This window comes from Suricata suricatta, chromosome 1 (assembly GCF_006229205.1).
Source record: "Suricata suricatta isolate VVHF042 chromosome 1, meerkat_22Aug2017_6uvM2_HiC, whole genome shotgun sequence".
NCBI lineage: Eukaryota > Metazoa > Chordata > Mammalia > Carnivora > Herpestidae > Suricata > Suricata suricatta.
The window spans coordinates 129,513,511-129,529,099 of record NC_043700.1 but is presented as its reverse complement, the minus strand read 5'-3'; the positions used below and the strand labels follow the sequence as shown (position 1 = coordinate 129,529,099).

The following is a 15,589-nucleotide window of genomic DNA, read 5'->3' as shown; positions in this document are numbered from 1 at the left end:
TGTGATTTGCTCAATGTTGTCTTATAGGTCCCTAAACTATCTTCACTTTTAAAAATTCCTTTTTGTTGCTGCTGTTGCTCTAATGGGTGAGATCCACTGACCTATATTCTAGCTTACAGATTCTATCTTCTGCTTCATTTAGTCTGCTGTCGAACCTCTACTTTATTCTTCAGTTTGATTATTGTATTCTTCAGTTCTGTGACTTCTATTTGGTACTTTCTTGTTTTCTATCTTTTTGTTGAAGTTCTGACTGTGTTCATCCATTCTTCTCCTGAGTTTAGTGAACATAAAATTACGACCATTACTTTGAATGCTTTATCAGGTAAATTACTTATTTCTGTTTCATTAGGGCTTCCCTCTCCCCTGGAATTTTATCCTGTTCTTTAATCTGGGACATATTTCTCTATTTCCTCATTTACTTGACTCCTGTGTTTGTTTTTATGTATTAGGCAAAATGGCTCTCTCTCTCCTAGTCTTACAGGAATGGCTTTATGTAGAAGATAAAATTATTTTACCTTGAGTTGGGTTTTGATGACTTTCAAACTTTTATGATTGTCTAAGCAGTCTGATTTATTCTTTATAAATTCTAGTTGATGAAGATGTGCTGAGATCTGTGAATTTTCTAGAAGGAGGGATCTTAGCACCTAGTTTCAGGCTGGTTGGAAGCTCGATCCTCAAGCAGCAGCTATTAAGGTATGCAAATATATATAATCCTGTGGGACTATAATTGTAGTCTGTGCTAGTCTCTAGACCAAATGACTTGGAGGTGTCAACTTAGTGATAATTGCAAAATTTGAGGCTCTAGACAAGTGAGCTCCTTCATGGGAAATGAGCTATTATGAAGCCAAATGGGAGCTCAGAAATGGCATTCCCCTGGTCTAGATTCCCTCAGAGCACTTCTTTAGTGTCTCAGTGTGTGGTAAACCTAAACCATTCCTCTTGGCTAAAGCTCCAGCTCAAGTGGATAGGCCTTTTTTACAGGAAGTCTGGAGGGTATATTAGTCTGGTCAATTCTTCACAAACGTATTGTTGTTTTGTCTAAAATGTATAAAAGCTGCCTGATTTTGGTCACTTCTTTGAGTCTCACATTTTCAAGAACTCCTGTATGTATGAAATTAAATGTGTTTTTCTTCTCTTAATCTGTCTATGTCAATTTAATTATTAGGCCAGCTAAGAAGGGAAAAAGTCCACCACTACTTCCTGACCCTCCACCACCAATCAAATTCATTACTGTATAGTTTTCTTGATTGGGTCTCTGAGAGTCTGGACCTACATACATTCAAAGGCTAGAAACATTTTAAAAAATGGCCATCTTTGGGGCTCCTGGATGGCTCAGTCGGGCTTTAGTTTCAGCTCAGGTCATGATCTCATGATTGGTGAGTATGAATCTTGCATTGGGCTCTGCACTGACAGTACAGAGCCTGCTTGGGATTCTCTCTCTCTCCCTCTCTCCTTCTCTCTGCTCCTTTCCAGCACATGCCTTCTTTCTCTCTCTGTGTCTCAAAATAAATAAATAAACTTAAAAAAAGATGGCTATCCTTTAACTGCCAGAAATTGTATCTTTTGCATTCAGTGAAAATTGTAAATTTGTAGAGAGGATTCTTCTTTTGTTCTGGGAGAAACAATTTTGTTTTCAGTTTTAGAAAGAAAAGATAGTTTCTTCATTTGAACTAATCATCAGATGTTTTAAAAGCATATCTTTAACATGCATACCTAGAGTGCTCAGAAGCACCTAATGAGTTTTGTTTCAAATGTATATAACTTAGTAGTCATATCTGAATCTTAACACAAAAAACAGGAAGTACTTCCCCTCACCAGCCATTCCTGGCTTGGTATAGGCTGAACTGAAGAGACTTGGTATGCATTATATTCTGATAGTGGGGGTTCTGGGAGAGTGCTGGAATAGGTACTAAAGGAACATAAAGGGATAGTCATTTATGGGAAAGCATATTGATTTCTCTTTTCCAATTTAAAACCAGAGATATATCCAGGTCAGAGACTTGGATGAACTTTTCTCTATTTTGTTTTGTTTCAATCAATAAAAACAAAATGATAAACAGTGAGATGAATATTTTGGGGCATACTTATATAAGACCAGTCTTCCTGCCAGTGTCCCCCTTTGCTCTCCCCTCCTACTGTCTTTGGGAACATCTGGACTTTGATGAAATTGTCCAAAGGCAAATAGATCAGATTAGGATGATATATATACTGCTTAATAATCTAAAAGTTGGTTCCCTGGTAGTGGTTTGGGAGACATGGTGGGCAGGGGAAAGAGTACACCAGGGGGATGTTTTTCATAAGGTGCCATGAGGAAAAGGAAGCGAGGAAGACAAATTTTGGAGGTCTCTGAGTTAAGGGAAAAGAACAAATGGGGGAAAAGGCTTTAAGAGAAGGATGGGATTGCTCAGTGCTTGCTTTAATTTTTCCCATTTAACCGTTCTATATTAGGTTTATTTCTGAAAACAATACATCACCTTGAATGAATTTTTTAATGTTTACTTATTTATTTTGGAGAAAAAGTGTATGAGTGGGTGAGAGGCAGAGAGAGAGTGAGAGAGAGAGAGAGAGAGAGACAGACAGACAGAGAATCCGAAGTAAGCTTCCCACCCTCACCACAGAGCCCAAAGCGGGGCTTAACTCATGAACTGTGAGATTATGACCTGAGCCAAAGTCGGAAGCTTAATCAACTGAGCTGCCCAGGTGCCCCTTGAATGAATTATTTTCAACTGTCCTTGTTTATCCTTAAGTTTATACTATGTGCTGTGTGGCTTTCAGAGAAGGTGTTGCTGTTTCTGCTGAAATCACATGGTCACCCATCTGTCCATGGTCCCAGTTCAAGTGTGTATGATTCTGCCAGTCCCTTTCTGAGAGCTGTGGTTTTGTGGTGAAAGCAGCAGTCTGGATCTGCCTTCAGGTGCAGACATTCAGCCCTCACGCTGACATCTTTCACAGTTGAGTTGTCTTCACGACCAGCCCCAAATTCCTGGCACCAGTGAAGGAATCCGTCCAAGGGATTATGTTGCAGACAAAGTCCGCCGGCTGCCAGGCTTCACTGCTCCTGAGGACGTCTCTTGTTACTTACGTTTACTTTAAATGATAAACAGATCTCTGGCTACATGCATGGCTACGTTATTATTGCCTTCTCTTCCCTCTTGGCAAATGAATAAGGCCAATGCTCAGTGGAGTTTTTGTGGTGTTGTAAGAACTGAATGTGTGGAGCATAGCTCCACAGTGTTTGTGACTAAACTCAGGTGAGCCTTGGAGCACAGAGTCGTAAGCACCAGGAATCTGTTTTCCCACCCAGACAAGAATTAAATTAACCAAAAAAAGCAACCAACAGAAAGGGAAAACATATTTATAAATTATATATAATAAATTAATATTCAGAATATATAGGGAACAACTAAAACTCAACATTAAGAGAATAAACAACACAATTCAAAAATGGGCAAAGAACTTGAAGACATTTCTTCAAAGAAGATATATAAATGGCCAATAAACCTAGGAAAAGATGTTCAACATCACTGATCTTTAGGGAAAGGCACACATCAAAACTAAAATGAGATAGTACTTCACACCCAATAGGATGGCTACTATCAAAGAAAATAGAAAATAACAAGTGTTGGTGAGCATATGAAGAAATTAAAACTCTTGTGCCCTGTTGGTGGGAGGTGAAATGCTATAGTCACTATGGAAAATAAGGACAGTTTTTCAAGTAATTAAACAGAGTTTATCACATGATCCAGCAAAACCTTATCTGGGTATATATCCAAAAGAATTGAAGAGATATTTGGACACCCACATTTATATATGTGTTATTCAAAACAGCTAAAATATGGAAGCAAACCAAGTGTCCATTGACCTAAGAAAGGATAACTGAAATGTGGTCTATGCACACAGTGGAATATTTTTCAGCCTTAGAAAGGATGAGGGCTGAAGGGGGTGGGGAGAAGGGGAAAGAAGGTGATGGATATGGAGGAAGGCACTTGTGGGGAAGAGCACTGGGTGTTAGATGGAAGCCAACCTGACAATAAACTATAATAAAAATTTTTTTAATTAAAAAAATTTTTTTTAAAAAGGAAGAAAATTCTGAAATATGTACAGCATGGATGAATCTTGAGGAAAGAATCTTGAGGTGACTGCCACAGACTGAGGGACATTGGGTTGGGGAGTTAGTTGTCAATGGCACAGAGTTTCAGTCTTACAAGAAAGATGATGAGGATGGACGATGCAATGGCTGTACAACAATATGAATGTAGTTACAACCCCTGAACTCTACACTTAAAAGTGGTAAATTTTAGGTTATGTGTATTTTACCACAACAAAACACTTTGGAAAAAAGACTAGGAGCAGATTTAGAACCACACCACTCCATGAAAATTTGTGGTAGAGTGTGAATCATCTACTACGTCTGGAGTGGATGTTACAAAAAGGCTGGAATCAGAACCGAGTAAAGGCAAGGCTTAGGGGACAATTGCATCAGGCTTTAGGATGACCTCGATGATGATTCCCAGTCAGAAGTGTCTGAGGGGCATTCTTGAGTCTGAGGACGCCCCCCCCAGGAGAAGACCCCAAAACTCTGAAAGCAGCTACTGTTGAATAATTGGCCTGTGAAACCTGGGTATTCTCTGGAGGAGCTGGTGGAGAAAAGTAAGCTGATTAACAGGAAGCTGAGATGGGAGATGCAAAGAATCACTCGTTCCATTGTGCTTTGTCTTGCTCTCAAAATAGAAGAGGCTGTATCTCTAAGGGACCCAGGTTGCTGGGATGCAGAGGTCAGAGCAGAAATGGACATAAAAATAAAGTGGAAAGGAAGGGGAAGGGCAGAGGCAAGTAAAGCAGTATCTCCCAGCTCAGAACTTCAACTCCTGGCCCTGTGGACATGTTTCATACCTGAGTTACTGAACTAAAACTCCTCAATTATGACCCGCCGGGAAGAGTTCTGGTCTCATGGCAGATAGATGACCTGCATCAGAAATACTTGTTGTTTTGAAAAATTGAGACTCCTGGATTCCAGCAGGGGTGTGAATCAGAATCTCTGGATGAGTAGCCTCTAGTTACAAGCTTCAACCATGTTTATGCTCTAAAAACCTTTCCAAGTCGTCAGAAGGACTCACTGATGTTACAGAATTTATGCCACCGTCACTGGCAGCCTGAGCTGGGCAGCTGGCCATCACTCTCCTGCCACCCTCAAAGAGGGGCTTTACTGAGAATAGGTGCATTACAGGTCTGATACTAAGAGACACAACACAGAGACCCTCACAGCATCTGTGGCAGATTGTACTTTGGGGAGAGAGATGCAACAATATCTCTTGTCCCTTTTACTCTATAAAGACCTTGCCACAACACATTGAAGATTAGGTTTATGTCCCCTCTCCTTTGGACCTGGGTGGATCTTTGCAACTGCCTCAATCAAAAGAGTTCAGCAGACGTGATGTTGTCTGTGACTGATCCAAGCAACCTCTTGGCTAATATGGAGAGCAACTCGGGCCCCTAGGCTCAAGCCCTGGCTGAACCACTAGCCAAGAGGTAGCAGCAAAAAGCTGTGAGTGCATCATCTAAAAGGCTATCCTTTAGCCCAAAGTGAGCCACCCCAAGTCACATGGCATGAGGAGAGCTGGAGGATTCTGCCCCAAATTGCAGACCCTTTGAGTAGAAGAAAGGGCTCTAGTTGTTTAAGCCACGAAGTGGACACAGCTAATTCTGATGCAGCATCCCTGGGAGGGGGGAATGTATGGGCAATCATTTTGCACCCTGGAAGATGAGATAAATTGTCTTCTGCTATTCTTTGCTTTGTCAATTTGTAAATCATCTACACGTCTCCCTTCCAAACCACATCTTCTTCCAAGGAGTTGCTGCTCCTTGGCATTAGCAATTGAGTTCTAGCCTCTTGTGTCATTTAAGGAGGGTTTGATTTTTTTAAATACAATTTATTGTCAAATTGGCTTACATACAACACCCAGTGCTCATCCCAACATGTGCCCTCCTCAATGCCCATCTCCCACTTTCCCCTCTCCCCGCCCCCATCCACCATCAGTTTTTCCTTTGTATTTAAGAGTCTCTTGTGGTTTGCCTCCATTCTTCTCTGTTTGTAACTGTTTTTTCCCTTCTCTTCCCCCATGGTCTTCTGTTAAGTTTCTCAAGATCCACATATGAGTGAAAATATATGATATCTGTCCTTCTCTGACTGACTTATTTCATTCAGGATAATACCTTTGAGTTCCATCTACATTGCTGCAAATGGCATGATTTCATTGTTTCTCATCGTCAAGCAGTATTCCACTGTATATATAAACCACATCTTCTTTATCCATTCATCAGTTGATGGACATGTAGGCTTTTTCCACAAATTGGCTCTTGTTGAAAGAGCTGCTATAAACAATGGGGTACATGTGCTCCTAAGCATCAGCACTTCTGTATCCCTTGGGCAAATTCCTGGTAGTGCTATTGCTGGGTCACTGGGTACTTAGTTCTATTGTTAATTTTTTGAGAACCCACCACACTGTTTCCCAGAGCGACTGCACCAGTTTGCATTCCCACCAACAGTACAAGAGGGTTCCCGTTTCTCCACATCCTCGCCAGCTTCTATAGTTTCCTGATTTGTTCATGTTAGCCACTCTGACTGGCGTGAGGTGGTATCTCAGTGTGGCTTTGATATGTGTTTAAGGAGGGTTTGATTAAAGGAAGTAGCTTGGTGCAAGGGAGCCCTAGGCATTTGGAATGCCCAGAAGACACATGATGTAAAGGAGTGGGAGAATGAGTCTAAATAATAACACTTTCCAGTTGTAGCAAAGACTATAAGAAAACTCCTATTTATCATGACTTTTATGTATAAATACATATAAATTACATTGTGATTATCTAATAAGTTATCTGGAAAACATTTTTTGTTTGTTTAACAGAGGAGTTTCACCCTCATCCTGCACCTTTGGGGCTGTGGTACCTAGACTAGCAAGCTGAGATAGAACTAAGTTGCTTTGCACAAGAAAGGTATGTGGACTGGGGTGCCTGGGCAGCTTGGTAGGTTAAGTACCTAACTCTCGTTATTGGCTCAGGTCATTATCTCGCAGTTGTGGGATGGAGCCCCACATCAGGCTCTGCACTGGGCATGGAGCTGGCTTGGGATTCTCTCTCCTCTCCCTCTGCCCCTCCCCCACATAGTCCTCCCCCCCATCTCTCAAAATAAACTTTAAAAAAAAATTTAAAGAAGAATCTTTATGTGTCAACTATACTTTAAAAAAAGACTTTAAAAATTAAAAAAAAAAAAAGAAAGAAAAAAAGACTCTCCATGTACCAATCATTCAACTTTAACATTTTGACAAACTTGGGTTCATGTTTTGAAAAATTATACTGAATTTTTCATGCAGCTGTATTAAAAGACACAAGAAATGTTGAGGACATTAATTTTTTAATAGCAGTCATTTTAGAGAATAGCACTGGAAATAAATTTGTTTTGGAATAAACTGGAAATTAAAAAGGTCTTGAAGCCATTGGAAGCCATAGGATTAGTTGAATTGCTTTCTAAGATTTGGGTGAGTTTGCACAGCAGGTGTGTGTGTTATTCCAGCATTTCTTTCCCCACATTGTGAATATGACCTGTAGAAATCAGGGGGTAGGGGGGAAGGAAAGAAAAGAGAGAAAAAAATGAATGAACAAATTAGAAACTTATCCGTTTCATCTTTCTTTATATTATCTTGTTCCCAAAATCAAAACTTCTTTTCCACCCCTATCCTATTGGCAAATTGCTACATATTTAAAATCTACATCAAATCATGGTCCCTGGTTCAGTAGTATCTATTAGAAAGAATCACAATCACCAGTTAAGATTCAGATGAATCGCCTCCATGAGGGCCTCATTATGCTTCCTTGCTTGAAAGCTGCATTGATTTATTCTTCCACAGTATTTATTAAGTGCCTACTAGGTGTCAGGTACTGTTGCTAGGTGGTTGAGAATACTCTGTAGGTTGCTGGAGTTAATTTCTGTTATCAAATGCCAATGAATCATCAACCATGCCAAGGAAAGAATCTCCAAAGGGCAGAGAACACTAAACAATCTTTTTCATTGACCAAGATGACTCTACCAGTAAACTGTCATATCCTCCTTCCCTTAGGGCTACTTTGGCATCAGATTCTGAGTAAAGTTGTTAACACAGGTTGTTTAACAAACCTCACCACTTGGAAAGAGAGACAACAGTCAGTTCTCAAGAGACAAAGGAGGAAGAGGGATGATAAGAAAACTCATAAAAAATGTGAGTCAGGGAGCTTGGAAACTAGGTAAATGAGCAGCTACCCAACTTTGACAACACAGCCACCAAAATATCAGTAACTCTTCTTCATAGTGGGGGCTTTGGGAATTTGGCATAACTGGGTGAATTCTCCACACTTAACTTACAGAGACTAAAAAAAATAGCTTCCCATCACTCTGGAGGAAAGATTATTATATTAACATGCTGCTATCATCAAGAACACAGAACCAGGCACATTATGGAGTCATACTTAGTATAACACCTCCATTGGTTACTGTTGGGAACAGTGGACCTAGGAACCATTCTTAGGGAAATGAATGTCTGATCACACACATATCTCTACTACCTTAAATCATGGTCTAGTAAAATACACATGGTTGATATGAGGCATGCTCATTTGGCACATCACACAACCACCCCTCCTGTGGCAAACAACCTAAAAAAATCTCAGAATTCTTTCCTATCCTATCAGATTTAGCCCTCTCAACTTATGGAAGCCGACTACCAAATGTTGGTGTGGGCTGGCAAAAAAACCCCATTTATCCTCCATTTTGTAAGGGATGTTTCATGTGTTTGTGAGAGAAAACCACATAAAAGAGGTTATTAAGAATTTGTTTTGATATTCCTAAATCAAAGAATTCCCCAAAACTTACCAAGTTGTAAGCACTTTTTAGAAAGAATTCATTGCTTTTCTTTTCTCAATATCTCGCTTGAGTTGGCAAAGAGTGCATTGAGGGAAGCATCCCAGCCATAGGAAATCACTGCAAATAGAACCCTATTGAACAACAAACAGTGGATCAACATATATTCCATAACTCTAGTGACATAATTTCTTGCATTTGTATAGCTTTTCAAAACTCTTTGGAAGGAACATTGGGGACTTCTGGGTGGCTCAGTCAGCTAAGTGTCTGATTCTTGATTTTTGCTCAGGTCATGATTTCATGGTTCAGGTTATGAGCCCTATGTTGGGCTCTGAGCTGAGCGTGGAGCCTACTTGGGATTTTGTCTCTCTTCCTTTCTCTCTGACCCTCCCCTGCTTGTGCTCTCTCTCTCTCTCTCAAAATAAAAAACATAAACATTAAAGAAGGGTACATTGTATGTTACTGGTTTATCATGAGAATTCTATGACATTATCCAGTTTTTCGGATGACCAAGTGAAGTTAAATGACTTGTTCAGATCACATAACGAATTGGTGGCAGCTCTTGGTCTTTCTTTTCTCCAGCCAGTGCCCTATGACACTGTGTTAAATGATTTGCAGGGTACAGCTGAAGCCCCAGTTTTCTACATGTCTTCTGAAATGCTTCCTTTTAAAGCCAGTTGTGAAATGCACAATTTTTCTGTAGCTTGTGAGTAGTGCCAGATCAGGCCCCACATTGCATCCCCCTAGCCAGTTTCATTGGCATCTTCCAAGTTCTGCAAAGGGGGTGTTAGGAGCTAGGGAGAGATACATAAATTATGGGGAAAAGAAGAAAAAAAAATGAGTATTGTTTGGCAAACCATGGAATGGAGTACTCTGCAAGGATTTGAGGGCCCTCTCACTGGAAGGGTCCATTTGAGTCCTCAGTGACTTTCTGGGTAAACAATTCCAACATTCACATGTTCTATGACCTTAAGCCTTTCTCATTTTCTCATATATATGGCTTTCATATCTATAAAGGGAGGTAATGATTCCTGCACCACAGGAGTTTGCAAGTAGTAAATGAGCAAATATACATCAAAATAATATCCCAGCAAATAGTGGTACAGTCAGTGGCTGTTTCTTTCTATTCTTCCTCCTTCTCTCTTGTGCCCTGGCCAAAGGGATGCTGTCTTGGCTGTGTCCATAAAGGGAGGAGCAGAGCAGAGAGGCTGCATTGTAACAGCCCCATAAAAATTTGCATGTGTGTGTAAGAGAAACAAAGCAGAGAGCCTGAATGGTACAAATCAGTCCAGGGAATTATATTTAGATCTGTTCTAAAGAGGAACTAGAGATACACTGTCTATAAATATACTACTTCATTGTACATCGAGGAACTATACCATATCCTAGAATCCTAGAACTAGGAATCATCTTGCACCACTTCCTCATGACGGATGAGAAAACTGATGCCACCAAATGACATAGCAGAAAGTCAACGAATTTGCTATTTGTTGAGTGTTTGCTAAACCTTTATCTCCAGGATCCAGCTAAGTGTCCCTTCCTGTATTCCATGTTGAGGTTTTGGGTTGCTTTGAGAATCTTAGCCTCACACCATATACATAAGTACAAATGCATGACACTTTGCATGCAATTCAGGAAGTTCAAGATGTATGACACTTTGCATACGATTCAGGAAGTTCAAGGTCGGGGCACAAAGTTAAGAACCCCTGTGTGTAATGCTGTTTTAAGGACAACATGAATGAGAGCAGCCTCCAGCGCTGAGCAAGTCAGGCGGCTGAGCAAGCACACGGGAGAAATGAGGTCAGGGATCTGAACACACCTCTGCCTTGAGGAACTGCGGAGTAATTCTTGGAGAAAAGAACAAAAATAAAAGTAGTTGTTTATGGAGCACTTATGAATTGCCAGGTCTTGTGCTATACGTAGAATATACATTGTCCATCATTATGTCACATGACTCTTGCCACACCGCCAAGGGGAGGAATCATTATGACAATTCAATCAGTGAGGGGGCTGAGGCTTTGGGAGACTAAGAACTTGCTCCCATTCCTATGGGAGCAGTGAGTGGGGCAGAAGCTAAGTTCCAAGAAAAATTCTGTCATGTCACTTCTTTGTTTAAAACATTTCAATGGCTTCTCTGCTCACTCAGAGTAACAGCTAAAGTTCTTATAATGGTCATCAAGGTGCTAGAAATTCTAACTCTTTCTCTGATGCCATCTCTTTTCTACGATATCCTACCCTCAACCCCTCACTCTCTATTCCTGCCTCTCTGGCCCCTTGCAGTTTCTGGAACATTTCATATAAACTCTACTTCAAAGTCTTGGGTGGCACCCTTTCCTCTCCTTGGCTCTTCCCAAGATGGGTCACCTTCTCATCCTTTTAGGTCTTTACTTTTGTACCAAGACTTTCCCTGATAACCCTATTTAAAATTAGAACTCCCTTTCTAAAAATGCGGATGAGTATTGAATTGTGATGAATGTTTTCTCTGCATCAGTTGAGATGATCATATCGTTTTTCTTGTTGAATCTATAAATAGGTTATTCTGATATGGAGCCATCTTTGCATCCTTGGGATAAACCCTGTTTAAATTAAAATATATTTTACAATGCTGAAAATAAAATAAAATAAAATTAGAATGCTTTAACACTCTTTATTCCTCTACTTTGCTTTATTTTTTTCTGTACCACTTATCAGCACACTATAGGGTTTTGCTGAGTTACACTGTAGCCATCTTCTCCTATTAGAGTGGAAGCCCTGCCATCAACAGCCATCATAGGAACAATATTATTGCTTGTGGGAGAAGGTTTGATGAGGAATAAGATATTTATATCTCTCACCAAGGGCCTTACACATTATAGAGGGGAAAACGGCAAACTTACAGTGGAGAATCCTGGCAGACACTGTCTTAACTAAGTAATCAAATTAAACAACAACCATAATGGGAAACACTGAGGTCATGTGCCTCTTGACATGAAGACAGCAAACATTGTGTCAGAACTGAGGTTCTGCCAAAATGTAAAACCTGTCATCAAACTGAGGGACAGTTTACAAAATAACTGATCTGTACTTGGAAAAAAAAAAAGACAAAGAAAGACTGAAAAACTATTCCCTGTTGTAGGAGACGGTCCCAGATTGATTTTCTTCTCATCCAAAGAATGTTAATTGGGTTAATTGGTAAAGTGTAAATGAGATCCAAAATTAGCTGATAGTATTGTATCAGTGTTAAATTCCTGATTTTGATCATTATGTTATGGTTATATAAATGAATGTCCTTGTTATTAAGAAATACAGGCTGTAATAGAGGTAACAGGGCATCAAGTTGTAATTTCCTCTCAGTGTTTTGGAAAAATAAAGCAGAATGGACAGAGAGGTAGAGGAAAGAGTAAATAAACAAAGGTGACAAGATTGTAGTATTTGGGGAATGTGGATGAAGGGTATTCAGGAATTCTTTGTGTTATTTCTTTTTAGTTGTTGTTGTATCATTTCTGCAACTTTTCTTTAAGTCTGAAAGTATGTTGAAATAAAGGTCCCAAAAATAGAAGAAGAAAAAGAACGTAAGCTACATGCAGACAGGGCTTTTGATTTGCTTTGTTCACTGAGGTGTCTCTAGCATCTGGAATCGGCATGTCCACGCACCAGGTAAATCCTTGTTGAACGAATGGACGCTGATAGGACTTAGCCAGGGTCTAGATGCTCAATAATACTTTTGAATGAATAAACACTGGCTTAGGAGGCAGCTGTGCCAGCTGTGAAGGAATCCACTACACACCTCTTCTCCCCATGGCTTTCTCACGAACTGTGGGCCAGCCTGCAGATTTGTAGGGTCCTATGTCTGACTCTGAGCAAAGCCAGGAGAGGCTAAGGGTCCTCCGTTCCTTGCCTACTCACCTCTGTCAACTGTTTGAGGGACACACCTACTGTAACGATTTAAGATTGTATGACTAACCTATCCCAGGGTATACGTGGCCACACAGCCCCTGGGAATCACTTAACACATTTAGGATGGGAGTGGAGAGAAGATTAGGATCATGTCACAAAGGCAAGTGGGCAATCACACAGACGTGGCCAGACTGAAGGGAGTCCTCGGGTATCTGGGCTGGCGCCTCACCGTGCGCGCAGGTGACTCACCGGGATGCCATATCGCGTTCGATACAAGGTCCTCATGGCGACACTTGCTCCGCACAGACAGCATTCGTTCATGTCAGAAGCGATCTGACAGGAAAGGCACAGGGGAAAGAAAGTCCCACAGAGGCCTGGGTGCAGGGAGAAACCACACAGATGAGTTAGTGAAAGTCACCATGCTTTCAATGAAATCACACCTCTTTCAAAAAGATGTTGGCTCAGGAAATGGCTCTAATGGGCAGTCAGAGAAAACAATGTTGTCACCTGGCCCTTAGTGTCTTGCTTCTAGAGCCTGCTGTCCAGAAACTGGGGATAATTTGTGAGTCATTATTACCAGGTCAGATTTAATTGCAAAAGCTCCTGCCTTGCCAGTCTGAGATTGTTCACATTATCTTTCTTCCCTGCCCTTGTTACATTTGAGTCCTACTTGCAGAGGAAGTTTGTGGTGTCAGGATGTCTGAGAAACCGTAGAACAACCAAGGAAGGGTGTTTAGGGGCAGAAAACAATGAGTGAAGAAATTATTACAGGCAAAGAGGAGAAATAGATTATATGTGGTCGTTCGGGCAAAAGGAGGTCCCTGTCATCATTATGAGGATGGAGGCAAGCAGCATTTAAAGGACATGGGTATCGATGGTTTAAAAAGTTGAGTGCAATTTCACTTTAAAGAGTCTCTGTAAGACAGAGAAAGGGCTTAAGAAAATAGAAACAAACAGGAAACTGTTCTCAATATACTTTGAGTAAAAATCTGTTTTGAAAAGTTTTGTGGTGGAGTTCTGGTAAGGCTGTACCCTAGATATGATAAGAGAGTCTGTGGTTTCTTGATTGATTGTTTTTAAGCAAAAAGCTATCTCTGAAGAACCTAGTGGAATTTCCATCATATACACAAAAAAGGAGGCTATTTCTCATGCACAATGGAAAGATGAGCCCCGTAGAGAATGTCTGCAACCCATATGGCATGCGACTCTGAAATAAGAAAAGGTTTCTCACAAAGAATATGCTTTGTTGTGCAGAATAATTAGATTTCAGTAAAGCTAAAAAACCTGCAAAGCTTCCTGAAATGGAACAATGACAAGAGTCAGAAGAACGTCACTGAACGCTGGGAAACACGGGACAGCTTTGTAGGAGAAAGGAGAAGTAAATAGAAGCCAAACTGGAGCAACATGTCAAGAACATGGTGATACTAAGAGGTGGAAAATTGCAAAAGGTGATTGATCTAGACAACAATCACAAACTCAAGTTCACGCAGCTAAAATGAGTGAAATAGCTGGAGGAAAAAAATACAAAATAGACAATAGTGGACATAAATACACATGGCAAACAGAACGAGACTCCCTTTCAGTGGGATTAGCTAATGTTAAGCAACTGCGGACCCCACCCCCACCCCCGAGTGTGACGAAAGCTCATCTCTCCAGATTTTCCAATTTCCAAGAAAAGTTGGAAATCTACATTGGAAAGCCAGATTTTTTTATGTGAAATGTGAATTTTATGTGTTTCCTAGTATTTTTAAATTAAGCATGAAGAGAGTCCATTGTGTACAGGACAAACAAAACACATCTGGTGGCTAAATCCACCCACGGGCTTGCAGCTTGTGACTTCTGAGTAGCGTAAAGCAGGAGCTCAATGGCAGGATGAGTAGATGAGGTTCATAAGGTCAGGAGTCTGCATTACCGGAGCCGAGGAGGAGCAATAACCACATGTACTTACAAATCCCCAGGTCATCACAGCAGTCAAACACGCCAGATTGCCAGTCACTAGTCATCATACCCCCTGTCCCATATCCTGGCTGGGAAACAACTGGATTCATTTTTCAGGCTAAGTCCCAAAGGGCACTGCCTGTGAAAACAAAACCAAAAAACCGTTAAACACCTGCTGGGTTGGTTGGATATCATGCAGATCCCAGTTTGAGAAGACATTTCATCACGGTTCTCCTGATTAGGGGTGGCCCCACTCAACTGGCTTAACAAGACATTTCCAGACTATTGTTGGTACTAGGCAATTAGAAACATCAAGGAAATGGGGTGAGGGCTTCTTTCACAGGTTTTCTGGGGGTTTCTCTGATCTTTCTTTTTCTTTTTATTGGCAAGACGGGTTTTTTTTCTTCTCAAGACAGCCATCTTGAGCAACATCTATTATGCATATGAGGTGTTCTATTTAATAGTAATTGTAATAACTTTTACAAAGCTATTGCACAGAGGGTCACCTGGGTGACTCAGTCGGTTAAACATCCAACATTGGCTCAGGTCATGGCCTCACAGTTGACGGGTTTGAGCCCTGCGTCAGGCTCTGTGTTGACAGCTCAAAGCCTAGAGATTACTTTGGATTCTGTGTCTCCCTCTCCCTCTGCCTCTCCCCCACTTGCACTCTCTCTCTCTCTCTCTCTCTCTCTCTTTAAAAAATAAATAAATAGAACAAGCAAAAAAACAAAAAACCAAAAAAACCACAGCTATTGCACAGACATTATCTCAGTTGCCACTTAAGAGAAATTTGTGAGATAGAGTTCTTCACTTCTCCAAAAAATTGTCATCCCACAGATGCTTCTAGCTAATGTCAGCCCTCATTGCTTAATTACTAGTGGCATCCTG

At 40.7% G+C, this 15,589-nt stretch overlaps 1 protein-coding gene and 1 long non-coding RNA gene across 2 annotated transcripts; one reads left to right on the top strand and one right to left on the bottom strand.

Moving 5' to 3' along the window:
* Nucleotides 1–239: 239 nt before the first annotated feature.
* LOC115295784 lies at nt 240–3,006 on the top strand. Its single transcript, XR_003910572.1, has 3 exons — nt 240–322; nt 591–693; nt 2,776–3,006. It is a non-coding gene; the product is annotated as an uncharacterized LOC115295784 (long non-coding RNA).
* A 4,383-nt stretch (nt 3,007–7,389) lies between these two features.
* Nucleotides 7,390–14,840, bottom strand: LOC115295777 (placenta-specific gene 8 protein-like). The gene is made up of 4 exons (XM_029944005.1): nt 14,712–14,840; nt 13,013–13,137; nt 8,900–9,021; nt 7,390–7,596 (listed from the first exon to the last, which is right to left on the bottom strand). Exons 1-3 carry the CDS (start codon nt 14,809–14,811, stop codon nt 8,917–8,919), a joined length of 330 nt encoding a protein of 109 aa, XP_029799865.1. The 5' UTR covers nt 14,812–14,840; the 3' UTR covers nt 7,390–7,596; nt 8,900–8,916.
* Between the last annotated feature and the right edge of the window lie 749 nt (nt 14,841–15,589).